This window comes from Rhinoraja longicauda, chromosome 28 (assembly GCF_053455715.1).
Source record: "Rhinoraja longicauda isolate Sanriku21f chromosome 28, sRhiLon1.1, whole genome shotgun sequence".
NCBI classification, from domain to species: Eukaryota; Metazoa; Chordata; class Chondrichthyes; order Rajiformes; family Arhynchobatidae; genus Rhinoraja; species Rhinoraja longicauda.
Window position 1 is genome coordinate 28,943,338 of NC_135980.1, and position 13,398 is coordinate 28,956,735.

A 13,398-nucleotide genomic window follows, 5' to 3' on the forward strand; every position below is an offset into this window, starting at 1 on the left:
AGATGCTGACAGCTTGTACCCTGCAGGTCTGCGCTTTCAGTAAGTAACTCAAAATGAATGGAAACACTATTGAAAAGAAGGGCTGGGTTATGTTCTTTATCTCTTGGCAGGTCCCACGCTGAACAGCTAGACGAACTGGCTTTTTTACGGGAATTTACCAAGCAGAATTGGCTGCCACGTTCCCTGCTCCAGAGAAGAGATTGCTCTCTAAAAAATAATTACCTGGCAAGCACCTGGGACATTAGTTCAGCTTAGTTTAGAGATACAGCATGGAAACAGGCCCTTCGGCCCACTGAGTCCACGCCGACCAGCGATCACCCTGCACACCAACGCGACCCTACACGCTTGGAGACCCTCGGATTGTCTTTACTGGCTTTACATGCACTAAACGTTATTCCCTTTGTCATGTATCTGCTGCACACTGGAAAATGGCTCGATTGTAATCATGCATTGTCTTTCCGCTGACTGCTTAGCACGCAACGAAAGCTTTTCGCTGTACACGTGGCAATAAACTAAACCCACCCCGCACGCTGGTTCTATCCTACACACACACACCAATTAATCTACAAACCTGCACGTCTTTGGGATGCGGGAGGAGACCGGAGCACCCGGAGAAAACCCACGCGGGTCACGGGGAGAACGTACAAATTCTGTACAGGCGACACCCGTAGTCAGGATCGAACCCGGGTCTCTACCGCTGCGCCACCGTGCATGAGGAAGCCCTGCTTGGTGATGCCGTGGATCTGGGGTCATAAGGTCATAAGTGATAGGAGCAGAAATAGGCCATTCGGCCCATCGAGTCTACTCCGCCATTCAACCATGGCTGATCTATCTCTCCCTCCTAACCCCATTCTCCTGCCTTCTCCCCATAACCCCTGACACCCGCACTGATCAAGAATATGTCTATCTCTGCCAGAAGGCACTCAGTAATATGCCTCATGATGACAGACTCTTCACTAAAGGCAAAGCTTGAGACAAATTATTGATCTGCCAAGTAGACAAGTAACATGGTTGTGGATGGAACTAATGTGCAGGTGATTGCCGGTCGGCGCAGACTCAGTGTTTCCACGCTGTATCTCTAAAGTCTAAAGTCTAAAAGCGAACACAATGGAGAGACATAAATCTGTTGTTGGTCTTATTAATGATGTTGTACAAAGTATTTCAGATGGGAGCTAAAGTTCCAGGGACACTGATATAAACCTCTGAAGAGAAATAATTTGCTAAATCAATATGCTCTATAAAACACTCGCAGCAAATTAGTCGTTTTAAATCAGAAATCAACATAGTTTTATCAGTTAAGGATGTTAAAAGGTGGAGAGCTAAAATGTGTTTAGTTTAGAGAAACAGCACGGAAACTGGCCCTTCGGCCCACCGAGACCGAACTGACCAGCGATCGTCCCGCACACTAACAATATCTTACACACACTAGGGAGAATTGACGATTGTTACCTGCACGTCTTTGGAGTGTGAAAGGAAACCGGAGCACCCGGAGAGTACAGACAGCACCCGAGGTCAGGATTGAACCTGGGTCTCTGGCGCTGTAAAGCGGGAACTATAGACAATAGACAATAGGTGCAGGAGTAGGCCATTCGGCCCTTCGAGCCAGCACCGCCATTCAATGTGATCATGGCTGATCATTCTCAATTAGTACCCCGTTCCTGCCTTCTCTCCATACCCCCTGACTCTACCGCTGCGGCCTAATTGACTCCTTTTCCTGTGTCCTAGTGATGTGCATGAACCATGTGCATGGACACGAGGGTCGCCAACTTCCTCACACCCAAATACGGGACAAAGGGTGACATCACCGCCCCGCGCCCCCACGTGACCTCACCCAGCCAGCGGCCACGTGCTCCCGCTCCACCAATGGCGGCCGCCATTGGTGGAGCGGGAGCGCGTGGCCGCTGGCTGGGCAAGGTCACGTGGGGGCACGGGGCGGTGACGTCTACCCTTTGTCCCTTATTTGGGAGTGAGGAAGTTGGCAACACCCTACTAATACGGAACAAGGGCGGTCCCATACGGGGCAAACGAATTTAGCCCAAAACACAGGACGTCCCGTCTAATACGGGGACAGTTGGCGACCCTAATGGACACCTTGGCCTTTACATGCAAGCTCCTTCTGGAGGTGACCCTTCACTGTGTTACCTGCCTCGTTACCTGCCCAGGTAGCACTTGGTGAAGCCCAGGCCATCCATTAGCAGGCTTCAGGTCGTGCTTCCTCCTTGTATCTGCTCTGTAGGCTTCACTGCAGACTGGTTCACCTCCGCTTGAGTCTTGACGAGCGAACCACTGCGGCTGCTAATGTCTACACAAATGAAAGGCTTTTTTTCCCCTGACAGTCCATTAATCTTTGACCTCTTAGCCCTGATGCAAAGTAAACTCCACCAAATTATATCCAATACAATACAATACAATACAATATATCTTTATTGTCATTGTACAGGGGTACAACGAGATTGGGAATGCGCCTCCCATACGATGCAATAAATTAATTAATTTAAACAACAACAACCCAACGAAACAAATTGTAACCGTTTTAAGACAGAATAAAATGCAAGTTGATCTGTGCCGGTTCACTGTGCGATGTGACCATCTGGCTCAGCAGGACCGGTTCATAGCAGCTATGGCCCTGGGGATGAAGCTGTTCCTGAGTCTGGAGGTGCGGGCGTAGAAGGCCTTGTATCGTCTGCCCAATGGAAGGAGTTCGAACAGACTGTTGCAGGGGTGTGAAGAGTCTTTGTGGATGCTGGTGACTTTTCTGAGGCATCGTGTGTTGTAGATGCCCTCCAAGGCAGGTAGCTGTGTTCCGATGGTCCTCTGAGCTCTATGGACTACCCGCTGAAGAGCTTTCCTTTCTGCCTCCGTGCAGCTGAGGTACCACACAGGGATGCCATGTGTTAGGATGCTCTCTGTGGTGCAGCGGCAGCCTTGGAGGGGGAAAGGACTGGAATCAAAGGTTAAAGAAAAGGAAGAGGTGATGTTTCGGGTCAAGACCCTTCTTCTGAGACCCTTCTCTCCAGAGATGCTGTCTGACCCACTGAGTTACTCCAGCTTTGTGTGTTTATCTATATATATATATATATATATATATATATAAATAACAATATATGTGAGTATATGCTGAACTTTTTTCTCATTTATTATATTAGACAATAGACAATAGGTGCAGGAGGAGGCCATTCAGCCCTTCGAGCCAGCACCGCCATTTAATGTGATCATGGATCATCAATCACACGGCACGGTGGCGCAGCGGTAGAGTTGCCGCCTTACAGCGAATGCAGCGCCGGAGACTCAGGTTCGATCCTGACTACGGGCGCCGTCTGTACGGAGTATGTACGTTCTCCCCGTGACCTGCGTGGGTTTTCTCCGAGAGCTTCGGTTTCCTCCCACACTCCAAAGACGTACAAGTATGTACGATAATTGGCTGGGCAAATGAAAAAAATAATTGTCCCTGGTGTGCGTGTAGGATAGTGTTAATGTGCGGGGATCGCTGGGCGGCGCGGACCCGGTGGGCCGAAGGGCCTGTTTCCGCGCCGTATCTCTAAATCTAAATCTAAATCTAAAAAATCAGTGCCCCGTTCCTGCCCTCTCCCTATACCCCCTGACTCCGCTATCATTAATCATTTACAGTGTACTATGTTTATATGCTGCCTGACCTGCTGAGTTACTTCAGCATTTTGTGAATAAATACCTTCGATTTGTACCAGTATCTGCAGTTATCTTCTTATACTACTTTATATATTGTGTTGTTTTGCTGCAGGGAAATTTTTCACTGTTCTATGTGGGACTTTTGACGATAAAACACTCTTCACATGACTTTCCAAGTTTCAGAAGGTGATGGTGGTAAGGTTGAATAGCGTCTGAGAGCTTCTATCAGGTGCCTGTTTATTGACTGGAGTAGCGTCTGCCTGGATCTGGTTACCTGTCAAGTGGTGCCTGTTACAAACAGCGTTTGCAGTTAATGGACTGTACCTTGCTTGGCTATCACCGGTGGCTGCCTCGTTTGGGAATATTCCGCTTGATAGAACTCGTGTCAAACATCCAGGTGTACCCAAAGAAAAAGGAATCGTGTCAGCAGATTGTTGCAGGGGTGGGGCGAGCGAGACGTATAAAGGGAAGCGTGCACCTGTGCTGGTTCACGGAGCAGAGCGGAGGGGAGGGAGAGAGAGAGAGAAGGCATCACACATTGATGTAAGTGGAACAACATCTTGTGTTCTTCTGCCGCCTGGCAGATGGGAAAACCACGAGATAAGAGTTAGCGACGCAGAGTGGGCTGATAGGAAATTTGTTTAATGTGTTTAAATGTGTTAGATAGAGCTCTAGGGGCTAGCGGAATCAAGGGGTATGGGGAGAAGGGGTAATGATTGTGGATGATCAGCCATGATCACAATGAATGGCGGTGCTGTCTCGAGGGGCCAAATGGCCTCCTCCTGCACCTATTTTCTATGTTTCCATGTTTCTACGTTTCTAATCTAACTCTGTCAAATCTCTTCCCTGATTGGTGCAAGTGTCAGGGGTTATGGGGAGAAGGCAGGAGAATGGGGTTAGGAGGGAGAGATAGACCAGCCATGATTGAATGGCGGAGTAGACTTGATGGGCCGAATGGTCTAATTCTACTCCTGTAACTTGTGAACTGATGAAATGTGGCCGCGGCTTGGGACTGAGACAGTTTGTGGTGGGGTGGAGTACGGATGAGCGTAACGTTCCGCTCTACTGAGTGTGACGTCGGTACCTGGTGAGTGTGTTATCCACTGCCACGAGTGTGTCTCCATCTGTGAGTGTGACACTGTCACTACTCTCTGAGTGTGACGTACTCTTTCCCTCTCCTTCTGCCACTGAGACCCGCGCGACTGTTAACTCCTTGTGGCCCCACATTGTGTGTGTGTGTGTGTGTATGCGTGTGTGTGTATGTGTGCGTGTGTGTGTATGTGTGCGTGTGTGTGTGCGTATGTGTGTGCGTGTGTATGTGTGCATGTGTGTATGTGTGTATGTGTGTGTGTGTGTGTGTGCGTGTGTGCGCGGATGTGTGTGTGTGCGCGGATGTGTGTGTGTGTGCATGTGTGTATGTGTGCGTGTGTGTGTGTGTGTGTGTGTATGTGTGCGTGTGCGTGTGTGTGTATGTGTGTGCGTGTGTATGCGTGTGTGTGTGTGCATGTGTGTATGTGTGTGTGTGTGTGTGCATGTGTGCGTGTGTGCGCGGATGTGTGTGTGTGCGCGGATGTGTGTGTGTGTGCATGTGTGTATGTGTGCGTGTGTGTGTGTGTGTGTGTGTGTGTGTATGTGTGCGTGTGCGTGTGTGTGTATGTGTGTGCGTGTGTATGCGTGTGTGTGTGTGCATGTGTGTATGTGTGTGTGTGTGCGTGCAGCATCTCTGGAGAGAAGGAATAGGTGACGTTTCAGGTCGAGACCTGAGACCCATTCCTTCTCTCCAGAGATGCTGCCTGTCCTGCTGAGTTACTCCAGCATTTTGTGTCTGCCTTTGGTTTAAAGCAGCACCTGCAGTTCGTTCCTGCACCACTCAGAGTGAGGCACAGATCTACAATCAGTGCGCGGCTGCACCCTGTCACCTTTGAACAGCTGAGGAAAGACCGATTAGATTGAGAATTCAAGTCCCTGTTCCTGACCCCTGCAGACTTTGCCGGAGTGCTGTTGATGGGTAATAGTGTTCAGATAGTATTGGTTTAATTCAGTTTAGTTTAGAGATACAGCGCAGAAATAAGCCCTTCGGCCCACCGAGTCCGCGCCGACCAGCGATCCCCGCACACTAGGGACAATTTACCAATTGAGACAGCGCAGAGCGTGGATTTGCCAAGAGAGTCTGGAGAGGTTTGCAAGGGTCCCCGCCACGATTTATTCCAAACTGCTCCGTCACAGAGGACTCTGTGATCTACGGACTGTTCCCAGGGACACATTCAGAGTCGGACATCGAGCGCTGCTGGAAGGTCATCAACTCGGTGGAAGATGCTCGTTGGTCTGCCCGAGCTTTGTTGGCCTCCCAGCGGAGCAAGCTGTCCGTGGGGGAATGTTGCTGACTGGGCCCGCTCCAGACTGCAGGAGTACGTGCTGAGGGACGCACTGAAGCTCGGTGCAGCCAATGCCAAGGCCCTGTGGGGGAGGACCACAGTCTAGGGTCCTTCCGCTGCTGGACATGGGGGGCAGGGTGTGGTGGAGAGAGACGCCCCTCCAAATAAGGGAAGGGATTCCACGCCAGTGGGCCACTTGCGTGGCAAGGGTGGGGGGTAATTTTGTGTAATTGGTGTATTGAATATCTGTGTTGAATGTACGTAAAGCCTCCGAGAATGTCAGATAGAGTTTTGGAAGGAACATGTTTTGTATATATTTATTTTCTTGAATAAAGTATTTTTTGACAATAAAAGAGGGTGTGTGACTGTGAAGCTCTCAGCTGCAGGGAGTTCTCCCAGTCAGATTCTTCCTGCACTGTCCGAACCTCACTACCTTAGTTTAGTTTAGAGGGCGGCACGGTGGCGCAGCGGTAGAGTTGCTGCATTACAGAGCTTGTAGCGCCAGAGACCCGGGTTCGATCCTGACTACGGGTGCCGTCTGCACGGAGTTTGTACGCTCTCCCCGTGACCTGCACGGGTTTTCTCCGAGATCTTCGGTTTCCTCCCACACTCCAAAGACGTGCAGGTTTGTAGGGTAATTGGCTTGGTTTAAGTGTAAATTGTCCCTAGTGTGTGTAGGATAGTGTTAGTGTGCAGGGATCACTGGTCTGTGCGAACTCGGTGGGCCGAAGGGCCTGTTTCCACGCTGAGTCTCTAAACTAAACTAAAACTAAAATAAAAAGTTTATTTTTGGAGAAACAGAAACAGTCTGCTGCAGAAACTGACATGTGGCTTTCCCCACCCAGACCCCAGCGGCAGAGAGCTGACACAGAGACGGAATGAAGTTCCTGTTACTCACCCTAGTGCTGATGGCAGCCTGCATTGACTGGAGCTCTGCCCAGGGTGAGTAAACCCACACACACACGCACGCACACTCACTTGTACACACACACACACTCGCACGCACACTTGCACACTCAGTCGCACGCACACACACACGCACATGCTCATACACACATACGCACACACGTGCACACTTGTGCACACTCACACGCACTCAAACTCACACACACAATCTCACGCACACGCACAAACTCACACATTCGCACGCACTTGTACACACTCTTGCACACACATACACTCTTGCACACACACACTCTTGCACACACATACACTCTTGCACACACACACTCTTACACACAGACACACACTCTCGCACACTCTTACACACACACTCTTACACACATTCACTCTTACACACACACTTGCACACACACTTGCACACACACTCTTGCACACACACACTCTTGCGCACACACTCTTGCACACACACACTCTTCCACACACACACTCTTGCACACACACACTCTTGCACACACACACACACTCGTGCACACACATACATGTGCACACTTACACTGGCACACACAACTCCCGGTTCAATGCAAACGTGTCAGGGTCTCTGCCGTTACAATGGCAATCAGTGTGTAAAATTGAAGATAGACACAAAATGCTGGAGTAACTCGGTGGGACAGGCAGCACCTCTGGAGAGAAGGAATGTATGACGTTTCGGGTCGAGACCCAACTTCATAGACACATACACAGATAAACCCGCGTGTCTGAGTTCCTCCAGCATTTCGTGTCTTTCTTCAGTGTGAACCAGCATCCTCAGTTCCTTCCTACACAGTGAGTACAATTGTTGTGTTTAGTTTAGAGTCATAGAGTGATACAGTGTGGAACCAGGCCCTTCGGCCCAACTTGCCCACACCGACCAACATGTCCCACTTGCCTGTGTTTACTCCATATCCCTCCAAACCTGTCCGATCCATGTACCTGTCTAAGTGTTTCTTAAACGTTGGGATAGTCCCAGCCTCAACTACCTCCTCTGGCAGCTTGTTCCATACACCCACCACCCTTTGTGTGAAAAAGTTACCCCTCAGATTCCTATTAAATCTTTTCCCCTTCACCTTAAACCTATGATCAGCCATGATTGACTTGATGGGCCGAATGGCCTAATTCTGCTCCTGTCCCTTATGAGTTTATGATCACTGTTGCACTAATTTAACCAGATTATGTCATTTGTGGGTAGACGCAAAATGCTGGAGTAACTCCACGGGTCAGGCAGCATCTCAGGAGAGAAGGAATGGGTGACGTTTCGGGTCCAGACCTTTCTTCTCCTCACGTTGTGTCGCTTGTGTCTCGCTAAACAGCACACTCCTTCGAAGATTGCTGCCTGAAGTACGTCAAGGTGAAAAACCCCCGGAGAGTTCAGAGAAGCATCCTCAGCTTCCAGGTGCAACACACAGGTGGAGGATGCAACCTGCACGCAGTAATGTGAGTACAGGGTTAACCACGGCTGTGGTAATGTCCCCACCCCCTCACACTCCCCCCCCCCCCCACTGGGACAGGACCCCTCCCCTCTCAACCGCCCCCTCCCCCTCACAATCCCCCCCCCCCACTGGGACAGGACCCCTCCCCCCTCAAGCGCCCCCTCCCCCTCACAATCCCCCCCCCCACTGGGACAGATCCCCCCCTCCCCTCACCCCCCCACCCCCTCACAATCCCCCCCCCCACTGGGACAGGACCCCTCCCCCCTCAACTGCCCCCTCCCCCTCACAATCCCCCCCCCCCACTGGGACAGATCCCCCCCTCCCCTCACCCCCCCACCCTCCCTCCACTGGGACAGGACCCCTCACCCCCCCTCCCCTCACACTCCTCCCACTAGGACAGGTCTCCTCCCCCCTCAACCCGCCCCTCCCCCTCACACCCTCCCCCCCCTCTGGGACAGGTCCCCCCCCCCCTGGTCTCTTACCCCCACACATTTCCTCCCCCCCCCCAACTAGGACAGGTCCCCTCCCCCCCTCAAACCCCCCCTCCCCCCTCCCCCCTCCCCCCTCCCCCCTCACACTACCTCCCCCCGCACTGCGACAGGTCCCTTTCCCCGGTCCCCACAATCCACACTCTCCCCCCCCCCACTGGGACAATTCCCTTCCCCCCCACCCTCCTCCACTTGTAGTTACCCCTCCCCAACCCCCCCCCCCCCACCTCCACTGGGACAGTTCCCCTCCCCCTCACACACCCTCCCTTGGACCAGTTCCCCACCCCCACACACCTCCCTCCCCACTGCCCACCGAGTCCCTGCCGACCAGTGGTCAGCCCGTACGCTGGTTCTATCCCACACACACACACATTAGGGACAATTGACAAAAGCCAATTAACCTACAAACCTGCACGTCTTTGGAGTGTGGGAGGAAACCGGAGCACCTGGAGAAAACCCATGCAGGTCAGGGGGAGAGCGTACAAACTCCGTACAGACAGCGCCCATAGTCAGGATTGAACCCTGGGTCTCTGGCGCTGTGAGGCGGCAACTCTACCACTGCGCCACCGTGCCGCACTCTAGCTTGAACGTAATTTAATATTCTTCATGCCCACAGCCTGGAGTTGACTTGTGCAACCATCTGTGTTAACCCCCACGAGAAGTGGGTCAGAAACCTCATCAGTGGATCGAAAAAGAGTCAGTTTAAGAAGAATGAAACTACCAGAAAATGGAAGAGACATCCAAACTTGTGTAAGAAGCGGCAAAAGGTAAGTGTCAAGGAGCAGGGATAGCACATCGATCTAGAACAGTGTGCCCACAAAACGCTGGAGTAACTCAGCGGGACAGGCAGCATCTCGGGAGGGAAGGAATTGGTGACGTTTCGGGTCGAGACCCTCCTTCAGATCTTGCAGTTACACTCAAGCACACTGGTGACTTGGTCCTACACTCGTTTTGCGCTCTGCATCCTGAGGGAGTGTTCGTCCACCCCTCCCACTGCCAGGATGGACACACAAATGCTGGAGTAACTCAGTGGGACAGGCAGCGTCTCTGGAGAGAAGGGATGAATGGGTGACGTTTCGGGGCTCGACCCTTCTTCTTGAGTCTGAAGAAGGATCTCGACCCGAAACGTCACCCGTTCATCCCTTCTCTCCAGAGACGCTGCCTGTCCCGCTGAGTTACTCCAGCATTTTTGCATCTCTCCTCGGTTTAAACCGGCACCTGCTGTTCCTCCCTGCACATTACGCCCTCTGTCATTGCCAGAATCAGTGACTGTTTTAAAGAGGGTTCCTTCGTTGGTAGACAGGGAATCTGCTGCCAGGAATCCAACATACTAGATGACTGATATGGAAGATCCAATGAATTCTTTAGTTTACAGTTTTTGTTTAGAAACACGCAGCGTGGAAACAGGCCCTTCGGCCCACCGAGTCCGTGCCGACCAGCGACCCCCTCACTAACACTATCCTACACACACTAGGGACAATTTACAATTTTACTAAAGCCAATTAACCTACAAACACTGTACGTCTTTGGAGTGTGGGAGGAAACCGGAGCACCCTGAGGAAACCCTCATCATCGCAGGGAGGACGTCCAAACTCCGTACAGACAGCACCCGTAGTGAGGATTGAACCTGGGTCTCTGGCGCTGTGAGGCAGCAACTCTACCGCTGCGCTACCGTGCCGCCCCTAATTGGTGACTATCGTTGGTGAACAACTCCAAAAACATTCTTAGGTATCACAAAATGCTGGAGTAACTCAGCAGGTCAGGCAGCATCTCCGGAGATGCTTCTCTCCTGAAATGCTGCCTGACCTGCTGAGTTACTCCAGCATTTTGTGATACCTTCGATTTGCACCAGCATTTTCCTATCCAAAAACATTCTCGGTGAATAATTATGTGCGGGAAAGAAATGCAGATGCTGGTTTCAACCAAAGGTAGACTCAAGAAGCTGGAGTAACTCCCCGGGTCAGGCAGCATCTCTGGACAGAAGGAATGGGTGACGTTTCGGGTCGAGTCCCTTCTTCAGATAATTCATGAGTGTGGGGCTGGAATCAAAATGGTGCTCTTGGTGTACATGTGTCTGAAAACAGGGTGGGGGGAGAAGTCAAGACCAGCCCCAGGCTCTTCATATAGATCCCTTGATGTGGTCCCCAACGAGGTAGATGGGAGGTCAGGACATTTCTCCAGTTGGTGAGAGGACGGTTCAGTTGCCTGGTAACAGCTGGGATGAAACTGTCCCTGAATCTGGAGGTGTTCATGTCCACCATGGGCCTATCTGGGACATCCACCAGTGTCCACATCTGAAACAGTCCCACCAACCTCTACCATCTCCCTGCGACGATGAGGGTTTCTTCAGGGTGCTCCGGTTTCCTCCCACACTCCAAAGACGTAGGGCTTGCAGGTTAATTGGGCTTTAGTAAAATTGTAAATTGACCCTGGTGTGTGTAGGATAGTGTTAGTGAGGGGGTCGCTGGTCGGCACGGACTCGGTGGGCCGAAGGGCCTGTTTCCACGCTGTGTGTTTCTAAACAAAAACTGTAAGCTAAAGAATTCATTGGATCTTCCATATCAGTCATCTAGTATGTTGGATTGCAAACTCACGTCCCCTTACCTCGAGTAGAAGCAACGATTTAGTTTAGTTTAATTCTCTTTAGAAGACATTCTAAAATTTAATTCTCCTTAGAAGGATGAGAGGCAACTACATTAAAATAAGATGCAATGAAATAAATTCTGACGGTGCTTTGTTGGTTAGTATAGTTTATTGTCAATTTAGCTTAGTTTAGCTTAGTTTAATTTATTATTGTAGTCACGTGTACAAGCTTTTATGTTGCGTGCTATCCAGCCAGTGGAAAGATTATACATGATTACAATCAGGCTGTCCACAGTGTTCAAATTCAGGAAAAGGCAATAATGTTTACTGCAAGATAAAGTCCAGTAAAATCCGATTAGAGATAGTCCGAGGGTCTCCAATGAGGTAGACGGGAGGTCAGGACCGCTCTCTAGTTGGTGAGAGGACGGTTCAGTTGCCTGATAACAGCCGGGAAGAAACTGTCCCTGAATCTGGAGGTGTGCGTTTTCACACTTCTGTACCTTTTGCCCGATGGGAGAAGAGGGAGTGGCCGGGGTGAGACTGGTCCATGATTATGCTGCTGGCCTTGTCGAGGCAGCGCGAGGTGTAGATGGAGTCAATGGAAGGCAGGTGTCTCATTAATTCACAGTAATCCAACCTTGTCATTAACGCTATCTGAATGTGAGTAATAATCCATCACAGTGTAGAGTGAGAATGCTTGGCGTGTAGACGTTCAGCCTGAAGCAGTCCTCTGTGAGGAACGACCCACACTGACAAATCCTCGCCCTGATTCGGGATTTGTCGCATATAAACGGGCCGGCACGGTGGCGCAGCGGTAGAGTTGCTGCCTCACAGCGCCAGAGACCCGGGTTCGATCCTAACTAACGGTGCTGTCTGTACGGAGTTTGCATGTTCTCCCCGTGGGATTTCTCCGGATGCTCCGGTTTCCTCCCACACTCTAAAGACGTGCGGGTCTGCAGCTTAATCGGTTTCCGTACATTGTCCTTAGTGTCTAGGATAGAACTGGTGTACGAGGATCACTGGTTGGCGCGGGCTCGGTGGGCCGGTTTCCTCGCTGTTTCTCCAAACTAAACTAAATCTGCCAACACATTTCAGGTTACAAGTGTAAGATATCACCTGCAAAGCATTGGGCCACCTCAGATCAGTCTGATGAAGGGTCCTGACCCGAAACGTCACCTATTCCTTCTCTCCAGAGATGCTGCCTGACCCGCTGAGTTACTCCAGCACTTTGTGTCTGTATCTATCTAATCTCTGCGAATGCTACTGCTCCTTACTCCCCATTGATAATATTACAACCTGCCTGAGAATTATCTCTCCTTTTTCCTTGCAGAAGTAATGGAACTATCAGAGCAGCACGGAGGTTGGAAGATGATCTACCATGATGCCCTCCCATGCTGCCAACACCACCGTGGAAAAGAGTTCCAAGTGCATTACCTAAGACTATACCGAGAGTGATCAACACTTACCCTAGCTCATACTTAACCGCAAGACCCCTGGCTGCAAAGGGCAATGGAAGAGAGAGCAGTACTCTCTGGAAGAGAATGGAGGGGAAGATCAGGACTAGGACACCATATTGTGTGAAGGAAGGAACTAGTTCACACCGAAGGTAGACACAAAATGCTGGAGTAACTCAGCGGGTCAGGCAGCATCTCAGGAGAGAAGGAATGGGTGACGTTTCGGGTCGAGACCCTTCTTCAGACTCGACCTGAAACATCACCCATTCTTCCTCTTCAGAGATGCTGCCTGTCCCGCTGAGTTACTCCGGCATTTTGTGTCAAGAATACCACATTGTCAGACATAGCTTGGCCAGGGAATAATTTACACACATAGATCGCCACTGTTAAATCAACAACTCTGTCATTATACAACACGACAGACAGCTCTATTTTGATCTCTTGGCTACATGTTAGTCAGTCTGTGCAGTGCCCTACATTTTAA

General features: G+C 50.8%; 1 protein-coding gene across 1 annotated transcript; it reads left to right on the forward strand.

Annotated features, from left to right (window-relative positions):
- The first annotated feature begins 4,144 nt into the window (after nucleotides 1-4,144).
- On the forward strand, nucleotides 4,145-13,043 carry ccl25b (chemokine (C-C motif) ligand 25b). Its single transcript, XM_078423925.1, has 5 exons — nucleotides 4,145-4,188; nucleotides 6,866-6,962; nucleotides 8,270-8,393; nucleotides 9,494-9,644; nucleotides 12,791-13,043. The coding sequence occupies exons 2-5, from the start codon at nucleotides 6,899-6,901 to the stop codon at nucleotides 12,794-12,796; spliced, it is 345 nt and encodes a 114-aa protein (XP_078280051.1). The 5' UTR covers nucleotides 4,145-4,188; nucleotides 6,866-6,898; the 3' UTR covers nucleotides 12,797-13,043.
- The last annotated feature ends 355 nt before the right edge of the window (nucleotides 13,044-13,398 follow it).

Coding starts and splice junctions, on each gene's coding strand:
- ccl25b (XM_078423925.1), top strand. CDS start 6,899: ATGAAGTTCCTGTTACTCACCCTAGTGCTGATGGCAGCCTGCATTGAC. Junction 6,963..8,269: donor TGACTGGAGCTCTGCCCAGG/GTGAGTAAACCC, acceptor CTCGCTAAACAG/CACACTCCTTCGAAGATTGC. Junction 8,394..9,493: donor TGCAACCTGCACGCAGTAAT/GTGAGTACAGGG, acceptor TCATGCCCACAG/CCTGGAGTTGACTTGTGCAA.